The sequence below is a fragment of the Trachinotus anak genome, unplaced genomic scaffold, assembly GCF_046630095.1.
Source record: "Trachinotus anak isolate AG129_WGS33_773 ecotype Australia unplaced genomic scaffold, CSIRO_AGI_Tana_v1 ptg000026l, whole genome shotgun sequence".
NCBI lineage: Eukaryota > Metazoa > Chordata > Actinopteri > Carangiformes > Carangidae > Trachinotus > Trachinotus anak.
Window position 1 is genome coordinate 10,799,334 of NW_027273877.1, and position 15,091 is coordinate 10,814,424.

The window sequence follows — 15,091 nt, forward strand, 5'->3', positions numbered from 1 at the left end:
TAAGGGAGCAGTTTTGACTTGAACAAATGACCGATCACAAGCGTGCAGAGGACGGACACCTCCACAGCTGACATCATCATAAGCCAATTAAGTGAGAGAGTTGTGGAGGTTGGGCGGCAAGATTAACCAATGGGAGGATGCACTGGGAAAGTAGGCGTGGACAGTTGGTTCACTGGGGAGATTTAGCTCGGAAACTGGCTAGGACCTGTGCCTCCGCAGTCAGCTGTTTCACATGAAAATGATACTGGTGTTGAGCCAAGATGGCGGTTTGCGAGGCGCTAGTTTCCGTTTAAATTTAGAGCAAGGGGCGGGTCTTAAACTGCATCACAGCTGATCTGGAGGTTTTTCCCCCCTCAAGTTGTTTTTTGCAGAGAGCAGCTTTGCAGAGAATCACAGGGGGACCTCTCTCTTGTTTCCTCTCTCGCCTTCTTGTTGTTTTTAACCCAGCGTCTCTTAAAACTAGACTCCAATTTTTCTCCAACACAGTATCGGATTTAAAGCCCAGCGCAGTTTCATTATGCCACTTGTTTTCAGAATAAACTGCTATTATCGCAATTTTCACTCGAATACCCTCGTCTTTTTGTCATCCACGGTGAATTTAGCCCAGGTCTGACCCAATTTTAGTGCTTTAGCCCTCACAGCATCCAATGTGTTAGTGCGAGCCGACAGTGGAGATGTTTTCGGCAGGAGAGGAGGTTAATTCCCATTTGTTTACCTCACTGAAGGAGTCCCCTGGAGCTGCAATCTCCCCAACACTGGAGCTCAGTCTAACAACCATCTACACTGTCCTCTACTCTTTCCTGTTTGTTTTCGTTTACCTGCAGCTCTGGCTTATTTTGCACTACGGACACAAACGCTTCAGCTACCAGAGTGTATTTTTGTTTCTGTGTTTGCTGTGGGCAGCGCTGAGGACGACCCTCTTCTCATTCTACTTTAAAAATGTGGTGCAGGCCAACCAGCTGCAGCCTCTGGCCTACTGGCTGCTCTACTGCTGCCCCGTCTGCCTGCAGTTCTTTACACTCTGCCTGCTCAACCTCTACTTTACACAGGTAGGACTGGACACTGTGTGTGTGTGTGTGTGTGTGTGTGTGTGTGTGTGGAGAGAAAGAGAGAGAGGTGTCTGAGTGGGTGTGCAGTGTTTGTGAGTGTGTGACCTGATTTCACAAAATAGCTGACAATGCAATTTGCTCTTTGTATTCGTTTGATTTCACATTTAACACACTGTATTACCCCCATGCAAGCAAATGCTACTGTTATTCTAGTCTATTCTACAGTATTCTATTGAGTCCTCAGTTCTTAGTACCAACATCATCCAGCACACTGTGGGCAAAAGCTCTCACAGGATACTGAAGTAACTCAAGTTAAAGGTACACTGTGTTAGTAATTGAACAACATTGAATTTTTGTCATATTCATTTTAACACCTTGAATTTGCAGTAAACAAATACAAGTTGTTGTTTTGAAAATAGAGGACCCAATGGATGTTCCAGTACAACGAGTTAGGAGCTTCTCATTGTTGCTTGCTTTTTGTTGTTACTGTTTGCAATACTGGATGATAACAGCGCATTACACAGTTTATTCACAGACAGACGTTGGACAGTTGTACTGTGTGTACAACTGTTTTAATGAGATATAAATAAGACAGTACAGAACACTACCCGAAGTACATTTAAATTTTAACTTCTGTTGAGGTGCAGAGCAGCCATCTTGGATTTTGAGGTTGGGATTGGTGAACCTTCTTCTGACTACCTGAATTGGAAATCCAACTATAAGGAGTGTTCCAGCTGAAATTTCTGACTAGGAAATTACAACTTTCCTGTTAAAATGGGACACCCCTAAACTAATTTCAGCTGAAATGATTAGTCGGTTAGGTGAGTAGCAGATCAGCATAAAACTAATCTGCAAATATCTTAATATTTGATTAAACCTTTAAGTAATTTTTTAAGCAATTTCTTTTTATTTTCATCCGTTAAAGCAAACTGAATACCTTTTCTTTCGCTGTGGTTGAACAAAACACAAACCGTAATGCATGGACACGAGAGTGGTATTGATATTTTCATGTAACTCTTGGTGAAAAAAAACAAATAAGGTCATTTTCCAGAATAACAAACTATTCCTTTGTACCTCTCAGAATGCAGTAATGTGCATAGTCAATGTGTGACTGTTAAGACATGTTTGTGTCCCAGATTTAAAGTGACGTTTTTGCTTGTCTCGTTTCTGCAATAGCAGTAATACCCTGCAAAACGTAGATACAAAGGTTTCCTCTTCCTCAGATGGGGAAATATGGTCACTGTGATCACCATTGGCCTACATAGTAGAGGGCGTTTGCTGACTTGACTTTTTTGGGGAAGGTGTGGATGCTTTTGATTTGAAAGCTCTGCAAATTGACTGTTCATGTAGCGGGATGAGACATTTTCAGTTCTCCTGGTAAAAAGCTTAGTGTTGCAATTAGTCCCAGCCTCAATTGATGTTTTTTGTTCAATACGTGGACAAGACTGAAGCAAATGTCCCTGTCAGCGGCATGTTATCCCAAACGCATGCGTGTGAGTGTGTGTATGTGAGGACACAGCTGGTCAGTCACTGTTGTTTAACACCTGCCCACTCCAAATGTCAAAGACCTGTTTGTTTCTCTCAAACACCTACAAATGTAGGGACTCCCATTTGGTAACACCACCACAGTTCAGTCACGGAGTCAAAGTAAAACACAGCATGTATCTCAATTACATATAGGGGTGGTGATTAGGTAATGAAACCAATGGTGTCATATGACTGCTGAATAAACATCGTAGCACATTAGCTGATCTTTGATCAGTTAAAGCGTACAAACTGTACTCATTTGAATGAAAGATATTGTGTCTTTCTGTTTTGCTCTTTGTGGTGCTGTGCATCAAAGCAGCAAAAACAGACATACTTCACATGTATGTGGCAACAGTGGCCTTTTCCCTTTCCACCATTACCAACAAAATGGAGTTCTTCCATATCTGCTAAACCTACCATTATAGGTTTAAAAATATGTATCTATATCTATGGTGGGAATGCCATGTGACCGGCCAGCTCTGTGAACAAAGTTTTCCTGCTTGTGGTTTCATGTCTGGCCCGGTCAGACCTGAGTAATATCATATTTTCCTCCACAGTAGGAACTATGAAATCTGGAAGCTTTTTGACCGTCGCGCTGCAGTGCCGTTGTTGTTGTTGTTGATTATGACCTACATCTGTGAATATGAAAGTATAAAATTAAAGGTGCTATAATCAATATTTTTATGTTAACATTGTACCACAAGACTGCTTTATATGAGAGGTTGTGCTTAACCTTGGAGCTCTCCTCAGCTCTACAAAGCGTTTTAGCCTCCTTTGGCTCACTGTTTTGGTTTTTGAGCTTGCAAGGTTACTGTTTTTTTCACAGCTCTCATCACTGTTGATTCCAGATGCAGCAGTTTCAGTGAAAAGGCTCAAAAAAACCCCACTGTGCAATACCTGTCCAACACTAAATGCGAACAGACAAAGTTAACAACTTTCTGGTGAACACAGTGGAGCATTTAACAATTAAAGAGCATCACGTTCCCCTCAGGAGTTGCTGGAGAGTTAAACCAGAGCTATAAGAGGATCAGATCAAACACTATTCCCCTCTTGGCACTGGATGGCAATATAACATCAGAAAGATGTTTGACTCTAACCACTCCAACATCGGACCAACGTTAAATTTTGGTTGGAAATGAAAATTGGGTTGACGTCAAAACCCAACATTCACTAATTGACATTGTGATGTTTAGCTAATGTTTAGTAAAGGTTGGGTTTTGCTCACGACTAGAATGTCAATATTTTTATGTCAAGATTACCTTAACATGAGACATTTGGATGACGTTGGATTTTGGTTACTTCACAACACAATTTAAAACTAAGAAAATATTAATCTCAGCTGTTACCAGTATTCTACATCATATTTACGTTGGCATTAGACATTAGACATTGTCCGGACATTGAATTTTGGTGACCCGACGTCACAACCTTGATTCACCCAAATACCAACATCTAATAACATTGGCGGCCAGCTTAGTGCCTGCTGGGTCTATATTATTGCTAATTTTCCATTTGATAACAGTTTCTATCAACACAAGTACAAAATCTCAGATTCGATTGGTCCTATTATGACCAAATTTTGCGACTCTACAAAATTCATGATGAGATGATGACTACCTTTATTCCATTTTGTTTAGAGGTCAGTTGGTTGGACAACATGCACATGAATGATAGACATTTAATTGGTCGACAAATTGCTGTTATTTTTTGTGTGTTTATGTGACAACTGTAAGCTGAGAAATACACAAATAGTCTACCATTTGCACTTTGTGTAACTTTACAAATCTACTCTCCTGTGCCCCACCATGCATTTACCTACATCTAAAATCAGTGGTTCCTATCCTGGGGACTCAGGCTCTGCACAATGTTCAAGTGCTGCAACTAATAATTAATTTCATTATTGAATATATAATAATCTGCAGGTTATTTTCTTAATCAATCAGTTCTGTCAAATGTCAGGAAAAAGCAAACATGCTCATTAAAATTTCCCACAGCCCGAGGTAATCTAATAACAATTGTTGCAGCTGTGGTCCACAAGATAAATCTCAAGAGTTACTAGAAGGTAAATGGCATTAAAGAGAATCAAATACATTCCTGAATTACTTTACTCGTTTAGGATTCAAAAAGTGATTCAAATAAAACATTTGAGAAGGTAAAATTACTTTGGTTGACCTGGTAACTACTCATTTGAAATCTGTGTTTGCTTTGTTTAAAGGGGACACAAGCCAAAAAGGTTGGGAACCACAGTCTTAAACTATAATTAATTAATGAGACAGAATGAGACGGCACATTATTTTAATTAATTTAGGGGGGACATGAAGTGCCCTCACTGTCTGATCAAAGTGTATAAAGCATCATCACTCACAATTTGTCTCAAGAAGTTAAACAAGAGTGCAGAGCTGTAGACTGCCTGCACACACAAACAGAAACTCTGACTCTCGGCCCAGCATGATTAATAATTTGTTTAACCAATGTCACAACACAGTTCCTGTATCACTGGTGAACAGCACTGTTTAATGTTGAACTCACTGACTTTAATAAACGCTGTGAGCTGAAAATTGCTATAACATCAGGCCACATGTGACACCATCTGACACACACATGCATGTGTGGAAATACTTGTTTTCTGATGAGTCAGGCATGAGTCCTGACCTGTGATTTACTTCCCCTTAGTGCATTTCAGCCCCTGCTTACTACAGAAAGAGATAAGTGTAAAAATCAGTTTAAGACCCCGACACCATTGCTGCTGAAAAAAAACCCCGTTAATTTAGCTCTATTTTCCATAGATGGCTGAGGTGCACCCACACACACACACACACAGTGTACATACAGTGTGTAATCTTGTAGTTCTGTGTTGGCTGGTTGCTTCATTTCTAGGTTGCAAATTGCCTCCCCCTGCCCTACATTCTCACACAAAAGGCTGAGTGTTTACGTGTGTGAACGTAGGTGTGTATGTGTGTGTGTTTAAGCTGAGTGTTGACAATGTTGGGCAATGCTCTTTGCCATTGTGGCCATCGCATCTGTAATATAATATCAAAAATGAATCATTATCTCCATGAATCAGATCATTTGAAGTGTCTGACATACGAGAGACTTTGATCAGACAAAGCAAAGATAATGTTGTGTATGTTGCATGTCTGTTTGTGCCATTTCATAACTGAATAAGCTGCATTTTGGTAAACATTGTTCAAAAGCAAAAAGTCATTCCAGGAAGTGTGTGAACTAGATTAGTGGAGGCCAGTGTCCCAGCTTCTGGACTTGAACTTGTGAACAGTTTGATGTTTTTTAAGGTCACTGCTGATAACATGTTGGCAACAAATCAGCTGGGAGTTGATGTGCAGTTTTTGTTGGCTAGTCTGGACTATTTAGAAGATAATTTTCATGCCAGACAATACAATCAAATTAATAACCTTTAGAGTTTGTAGTGTTGGTTGAAACGGTATGAAAATGTCAGCCTGGGCCACAGAACATTACAAAAGCCATTTTTCACTACTATCTGGCATTTTATAGACAAAAAAAATAATTAGGAAAAAAGTAATTGACTGAATAATCATTGAATGATAATGAAATAAATTTAAAAATAACCAAACAAAGAAAAAAAAATGTGAAGCACATTGCTTTCTTCACATCAAACATTTTTTCTTAGATCAGCAAATGAACAGGATGTCGAGTTGCATAAGTCAAGGATAGAAAGAAGCAAACAGACATCCATAAAAAAAGTGAATGTCACGGATGTGTGCATACTGAGACACATCAATCAGTTGACACTGACAGATTGTTTTAAAGTTCAACTTAATTTACTGCATGTCTGTTTTTCCTGCTACAGCGTAGATCTGCTCTTTCAATTACATAAACTTTGCTCTCTTTTGTGAAAAAACAGTGTGCAAAGGGGAGAAATTTGTACTGGTCTTATGAGGGCACTCTCTGTCTGTACATACAGCTGTTAGCATGCCATTGCTTTTTTGTTTGGCCATATACAAAATGTAACTGACTGCACTACACTTTAGCTAATGGCTTATCCACAATTAGGATTGGGCGATATATACTATTACATAACAGTAGATAATAAAGATGATATTTGTCTAAATGTTTGCTACATTGCACCTGCCAATATGGCTGTCCCTTTAATGGCTTTGGTTGTTTATTGTCCCAGATGGGTAATTTGGCTTAGCTATAATTTAAAAAATGACAATAAATACAAAAAAGGACACAAGTTAATGGAACATGACTGTTGTCATTGTCACTTACTACCAAAACTACTGACCTTAGCTTGTGAGGTATTCTAATCACCAGATTAGCCAAAGACAGACATTTTTATGTGATTACTTTCTCAATTAACAATTACTGAATTGAATTTCCAAAAATGTACTTTATCATGATTAGTGTGATTGTTTTGCAGCAGTTTGTGTCCTGCATACCTGGTTCTTCCTATTGTTATTCTTTTTTGGCCCACCTATAATCACATACATTTCAGTTTTTTGTATTTTAGGCAAGTTCGTGCATTTTTATAATATAATAGAATAGAATATTTAATATTTAATGGACACATTGCCTCCTACAGTTTTAATGTCAATGTGTCAAATTGTGTATAATTCTTCGTAAATATTGCTATGACTTTTCTTATTGATCTATTACTCTAACAGCCAACACATTAACCTCAGTTACTTTTCATTCGATTATAAAATCAATGAAAACTTATGCCAAGCAACCTTAATGCACACAGCAATCACACACATTTTCATCAGGGTATCCTTCAGAGTGTGTATTGCTACACATACTGTGACTGAGTATTTTAACCATATTGCATCAGCACATACAGTGTCTTGTCTTGCAGCTTGGTTTGCTTAACAAGCTACCAAACCAACATCCACCGGAGAACAGATTGCTAATTAGCTGAAACACTGAACATTTTAAAGACGTACCTAAAAATGTCAAGATCGGTCAAATTACATTTCATGTGGTGTGGTTCTTTTTTCTACATCACTGTTTGCAAATTACTGACTGTCACTGTGGTGTGGTAAAATCGAGTTTGTTTACATTGTCTCCACCCACATTACTGGTTCATCTGCCAGTAAAACACACTGGCCCATTGCAACAGGCCTGAAGGCTAAAGGAACATGAAGAAGACAAGAATTCTGCTGCCCCTTTGTTCTCAATCTTTCTACCTTATCTTCACATGCTTGATTTGTTTTTTCTTTTTGGTGAATTAATTAAATATCCCCTGTATAAACCGATAATATGGCTTGTTAAAATAAAATATTATATATACATAATAATATGTTTTCTTTTCTTTGTTTAGGTGATGTTTAAAGCTAAAGCCAAGTATTCCCCAGAGCTTACCAAATACAAGTAAGACTGTTCTGTTACTGTATTGACCTTTCTGGTTTTTATGTGAATTGCAGTTTCTCCTTTTTTTTATCTGTATTCATCACTTGATTTTTAGTTGGAAAATAATCTAAATGGAACTGTTGATATCTACATTTAATAACATTTGATTGTTAAAGACATAAATTCAGAATATGGTTGCATGATTTTAATAAGCTATCTCCAGACTTTGTTTGTCTTCCCTTATACACAGACACACACACACGCACACACAGACAGAGTTTGTTTGCAGCTTCAACAGAACAATGAATTTTAATTAGTTGTTGGAAATTATTCGAATGTATTCATGTTTTGGCCCTCCTCTTACTGTCTGTATTTTCTTTTGTGTTTATCCCTCCAGGGTTCCTCTACGTTTGTTCTTCCTGTCTCTCAGTATATTTTTCCTGGTGGTGAATCTGACTTGTGCATTGTTAGTACAAGGAGCTCTGGAGCGCTCAGAATCACCAAGGTAAACAAAAAAAGACAATAGAACCTCTCCTCCTACATATTAGTGTGTGAACATAAAGACGTTGTGTTATTACTTTCACAAGTTAATACCCTTTATGTCTCCAGTGATGGGGGTATCAGACATGCAGTCTTGGCCCGTGTCCTGATCAACGACAGTCTGTTTGTCCTGTGTGCCATCTCTCTGGCGGTCTGCATCTTCAAAATTGCCAAGATGTCCTCTGCCAATGTTTACCTTGAATCTAAGGTAAAAACATAACTTTACGAATTTTAGACTCTGGCAAAATTATTGCACTGCTGCTTTGTGTTGAAAAATTGAACATGGATAATACTTTGTTGTGGAAAAACATGTTAAAATTACACAAAACAAGGTAATGGAAAACATTTTGGTAGCAGTCCCAAGACTCTGGTATTGAATCTTTGTGTGGAAGAGTACTGTAAGCATGTATGAAATTTCTGGTGTTTGCACAAGCTAAAAGCACCAAAAGCCTCCTGTCAATATTGGTAACATTAGCATTAACTGTTGTTTACCATTAAAATATACCAGACTAGATATGTGCCAAAAAACACTGCAAAAGATAAAACTGATTGTCATCTATTTTGAAAGATATAAACAGTAAATGGTAATTAATAATTTAGAGACACCCACAGATGCTTAAATTTATGTTGCCTAAAACTCAATTTCTGGCCTATAGTCTGTCATTTTGGTCATGAGAGGCCTGGGCCATATTGGTTAATCACATCTGTGGCTCATATCTGACATTCAATTACAGAGCTGTCTGATACATGAGTGTAAGCCTGTAATAAGTACAGTAACTCTTCCTCCAGGGTACATCTGTGTGCCAGGCGACAGCCATAGGAGCTGCGGTGATTCTCCTCTACACATCCAGAGCCTGTTACAACCTGGTGGTGGTGGCTCTGTCACCACAGGACAGACCTAGTCCCTTTAATTATGGCTGGTACAGTGTCTCTGATCAGGTAATGTACCAAATGTGCTTAGTCATAGATGGAAAATAAGACTTTATTTAGCCAGAAACCCAGTCCTGTGTGTACCGTGTGTGTATGTGTATGTGTGTGTGTGTGTGTGTGTGTGTGTGTGCGCGCATGTGGACAATCCATTTTAGGAGATTTGGGAAAGCAATGCTTAGTGGGGTAAAGGGCTTTGTTTGGCTATAAATAACCGCGTGTGTGTTTGTGTGCCAGTGTGTTTGTGTGTGTCCTGACCTACATCAGGGCTCAGGCCTTGGAATGGAAAGGGTCCCATCGTGTGTTTCTGTGTGTATGTGCATACATCTACAATGTGTATGTGTGGACATCATCTGACATTACAAATTATTCCTCTAATCTGTCTGTACACAACAGCTGTCAGAGTCCAGTGTCTCATTCTCCTTCTCTGTGCATTTGTGTGTAACGAACATATTTTTGTCACATATAGCAAGCAAAAGATCTGTAATGTTGATGAAGATTCACTTTTTATATATTTGCATTAGTAAATAGCTGACTGGCAATTTCCTGTTTGTGGTTGTTATCCTACCTTCAGTTTTACCAATACATCACTCTGAGCATCATACAACATAAAAGTATACTTGAAGGTGTAAATAAAACTACAGTTTTGGCTTGTGCACTGAAGGAGTGCTAGAGCTAATCACCCATGTTGGATAACGATTAACTCAAGGGGGGACAGTTAGGTCACTGTTAGCAAAGTTACAGGGATAGTTTGACATTTTGGGAAATGCGCTTATTCACTTTCTTGCCAAGATTAGAAGATTGATGCTGCTCTTGCGTGTGTGTGTGGTAACTACTCAGCTAAAGCTAGGAGAATAGCTTGGCATAAAGTCTGTAAGCAGGGAAAAAAGAGCTTGCATGGTCAGATATTTTGGGAGATACAGTTACTCTACATGATAATTTCATGAGTTAGATCTTGAAGATTTGACACTGTTCTCTTTGTGCGATAATTCTTACTATAGTGGGGGGAATGGGAGCATTAACATGTTGCATCTTGTTAGGTAAAGACATATACGAAACAAAATCAAAAAAGTGACAAGCTGAGGTTTTATTTACCATAAAACCTCAGCTTGTCACTTTTTTGATTTTGTATTAAATTGGTAAATTAGTGAGCTTTAGAGGTGTTGGTCGACATATTTTTGAACAATTTTTGCAAGGCAGTTGTTACTGTCTTCAAGTCTCAGGTAATTAATAGCCTATAAATCAATGGAATGTCTTCACAAGTTCATTATACATGTATATTGTGTTTGTGTGTGTGTTACAGGCTGATGTGCAGGAGATCAGCGGTGAAGCCTACATTGTGTTTGGGATTATTTTGTTCTTCTGGGAGCTGCTACCTACCAGCTTAATGGTGGTTTTCTTCAGAGTCCAGAGACCCAACCAAAACCTGGTAAAACAACATGTTTAAAGTACAAATGGGCTGTGGACTTTCTCAAATGCTGTAAACCTTGATGACGCTTTAATACTTGTATATCTCTCAGGCTCCAGGAGGGATGATCAACAGCCACAGTTTCAGCTCCAGAGCTTATTTCTTTGACAACCCTCGACGGTATGATAGTGACGACGACTTGTCCAGAAGCATTAACAGTAGGGCTGATCGGGCCAGGTGGGCACACACAAATACAGCACAAATGCAGTCTTTGAGTATTTGTTGTTCAATTCAAGATCGGTATCAATACCAAATCAGTTGAATCAGTACACTCACTGATTGATTTTCCTCTATCATCTCCCTTTTTCCTCCTCTTTAACACCTCTTCTCAACCCTTCTCGTCTCTTAGCCTTCTCTCCACCACTCCCCAGCTGGGTGCATCCAGTTGGTATGGCTCCATCCAATGTAACGGGACTCTGACAGCGGGCGTTGCATCAGCCCAGCAACCACCATCTTCCACTGCCCCCGTCCTCTTTGCCTATGGGAACATCCAGAGTCACCACCACCACCACAACTACTACTCCACCCCACAGAACAACAACTACCACCACCATCATCACAGTAACTACTATTCCACACCACAGAATTATTACTGCGGGTCGCAAACATATTTCTGCACCCCACAGAATTAAGCATACAAAGGACTAATGCCTTAACATTTGTCTGCATTTGCATCACCATTTTGCTTCCCCAACTACATCAAAGCAGGTACTTTTGAGAGATAATCTGAAAGATTGCTGAGGACCAAGTTGGGCATAAAAATTGGTTTGCCAATTTATTCTGAAGACATATGGTGGAATCAGCAACTGGGAAGTTGTTGTGCCATGACAAACTGCTTTTTGAGGACTTGCACTGTCTTTGAATAGTGTGAATGGACCAGAATAAAAGCAAGGGCAGTCCATGGACTAGAGTTTTAGTATAAATATGGCTAATACACCATAAACTGCAAAGACCAAACTTTTTCTGTTAAATGTTTTGGTCAGATTATCATTTTTAAAAGTGGAATCATCAGGGACCAGATAATCATTGTTCTCATCTTCTCTTTTTCACATTCTTTGTACATTTTATTCAGTTAAGCGTCTATGGAAGGGACAGCAAACAGACAGGCCGCATGTAGCGGGCTTATCAAGTTGTGGTGGCTAACGCTGCAATCTATCAGTCAAGAAGTTATATTCACTCAGCATTTGTCAAACTTTGGGTTGTCAAAAATAGGTTGTGTTACTGTTTTTAATTGGTACGCATATGCTACGGTCATTTTAATGAGCATAAAAAAGGGTCATTTAGGTTGGAAAAGAACAGCAAAGGATTCTGGGCCTTAGCTTGATTTTTATCATAAGACTTTTCTGACCATGAACAATGAATAATATGCATCTACAGATTTATGGTGTTTCTCACTTTTAGGTCTGAATACATTATGACAGGAATTAGCTCTTGCTAATTTGCCTGGCTGTTGCCGCAGTGAGGGCTAGCTTCTAGCCAAGCTTAACAGTTGCACACAATCTGTTTGACCAACAAAACTGAAATACAAAAAGCAAATGAAAGTTCCATCCATCACAGACTGGGTAATACTATCTCGTTGGTAGCAAACGTGTTTTCAAACAGTGATTGTTAAGGAGCTATTTTTAAGTTTTGCTATTGCTACATAGCCAGCGTTAGCATCAGCTGTTTACTTACCAGTCTAGGAGAAAAGATGCAAGTTCAGCATCAAACGGCAATGTTGTCTCTTGACTCTACCACGTCTTTTCTTCTACTGAAGTTAGCATGCTAACCAACTAGCCCCAGCCCAAACAGCAATTCACTGCAACCTCCAATCTGCCCTGAAGACGTAGCGCTGCTCAGAGGGCGTATTATAACCTCTTGTCTTGTAAACGCAACAAGCTCTTGTCAAGTGACAATCACAACCACCCGCTCCTGGCAAGAAACTATGTTTGATGGGTGAGAAAACTTAGCCCCTTTAATTTTGGTGCCACATAAATACAAAGTTGTACAAATGCTGTTAGCAAGCTTAACTTTAGCTTGCCTTCTCAGTCCTACTTTACTGTGGGTTCTTGTATAGTTTGACGAGAAAAATAAGCTTCTTTTCTTTTGCAATTTTCATAACTGGCAGGAATCAAAATACTGGTCAGTTTATTTCAGTGTTCGCAAATATTATCCATGTAAACTTCTTGGAACCCCAAAATATATGTCTAATTAATATGTAGCTGCCATATGGATGTTATTGAGACTCAGCTTGGTTAAACATACCATTGCTGTTGGATGAAATTATGTAGCAGCAGCCAAATCCGGGCGCCCTCACCCACAATTTTGCAATAGAAAATACTTGCAACCCAAGACTGTACTGTCACAGTACAAGTACACACACTGTCAAAACACATTATAGATTTGACATGGCAGCAACATTAGCAATATATTATAGATTAAAGTTGCAGTATGTAACTTACATTCACCATTGGTGGAAAATCAGCCCCAAGATTATTTGTTGTTTGTTAACAGAGTAGAAGATTCCTGATTCAGTATTTTTGACCAAAATCTCATCATGTCATCTGATCAGTTTGTGAGCTGTGAAACAATTTGCACTTAGAAGAAATTCACCTTCAGAGAAAAAAGGCTTTGGGGCCTGAATGTAGGATTTCATCTCCTTGTTTTATGTATTTTCTTCAAAAGTCGTCTGTATTCTGTATGTTACTATTTATCCTTTTAGAAAGGAAATATCAATGTGCCATCACATTTTGTCATATCTGAGAGTTTAGTTCGTTAAGGAAAATATTTTTGCACAAGAAGTGGTGGGATGATGTATGTTTTGAATTGTTGGTGTGTCTCTAAGCTAATCGATTTCTAATCCAAGTGTGTCAAGTGACATTTTGAGTCAGTATGTGTGTGTGATTTTAGGTTTTTTTAAGTTTAGTATGCTTTTTTTTACATTATTTTTTTATTTCTTGTTGATTTTCACTGTCTAACAGATTTTATAGTTATTTTTTTTCACTTTCACTCTCCTCCTGTTGTTATTCATAATCTCACACACTTTCTGAATCTCATGACTGACTGCAGTCTGTAAGCAATATTTACTTTAATTGAACATTTTTGTGTATGACCCAGTTCTCAGACCAAAATCAGTGCATCTGTGCTAACTAAGTTTGTCATGACTGAGGGGGGAACATTCTACCCATGTGTTTTTGAACACCGTGGTACTTCAGCACATTTCAGCTCTCATGAAACTCGATCTGTAAATGACCATGTACACTTTTGACTTCATACAAGAAAACAAAGAAGCAACATTGCAGCCACATTTGACTTTAGCTGCAAGAACACTGGTTCTGTTTCTCAGAACAAATTACCAGTAAAGTCATTTCGTTGAAGTAGACCGCTGTTCATGCTTTAAAGTAAAGCATCAACAAGTTTCACAGAACATTTGTAAATACAGTGTAGAAAGTGAACTTCTCACTGAGGGTCCAGCTGTTCAAAGCATTTCTGAAATAACTAACATCTACAGTGCATGCTTCTGAATCAGAGTGCAAGAACTCAGTGTCATATTTTCTTTCCAATGTGATATTATTTGTGTGAAAATGTTATTTGCTCTATCTGCTATAAAAAAAAGGCAGCGATAATTGTTTTATGAATTGTTTTATGTTGTTTTATCTGTGGCCATACTGAATGTAACCTATTGTGTGACAGATCACTAATGATGTATGCAAGAAAAGCACTACCATGTTTAAATAAAGGCCTACTGCACTGTTTTTAAGATAAAGTGAAGCAGAATATTCATAAATATTCACCTATAAAAATGGCACTTCAAACATTATACAAATGATAGTTTATGCCCTCAGCAGTTTTGCACCAGACAACACCTAGACTGATGTACAGTATGATAAAGTGTGATGTGTACATACGAAAAATCAAACCACCACCAAATGCTCACCACACGCAGACATAAATGTCCTGACTGTATTTGCTACTGTGGATCTGACTTGTTCTGACTTTTCCCACCAGCAATGGTCATGTGGTTGAATTTACCAGTTAACAAGTTTATGAGGAACATCTGAATGAAGTCAAGACAGCAGCTGGCCAGCTCACTGCAAAACATGACCAGGTTTTGTTGCTGTTTTCCTATACATACACATATTTCAGGAAACTATTAGTGAAATCACTGTGCCAGAAAAATACAGAAGACATTTTATATGTTTTTCAGACACATTAAATATTTAGTAGTTTAACTTTTACCTCAGTAAAATGCTTTAAGTGTAAAATTGCAGGC

The 15,091-nt window shown here is 38.6% G+C and overlaps 1 protein-coding gene across 1 annotated transcript; it reads left to right on the plus strand.

Moving 5' to 3' along the window:
- Positions 1–208: 208 nt before the first annotated feature.
- Positions 209–14,584, plus strand: gpr137c (G protein-coupled receptor 137c). The gene is made up of 8 exons (XM_071464980.1): positions 209–1,049; positions 7,876–7,925; positions 8,302–8,409; positions 8,514–8,652; positions 9,234–9,383; positions 10,675–10,800; positions 10,892–11,016; positions 11,189–14,584. The coding sequence occupies exons 1-8, from the start codon at positions 675–677 to the stop codon at positions 11,469–11,471; spliced, it is 1,356 nt and encodes a 451-aa protein (XP_071321081.1). The 5' UTR covers positions 209–674; the 3' UTR covers positions 11,472–14,584.
- Positions 14,585–15,091: the final 507 nt, after the last annotated feature.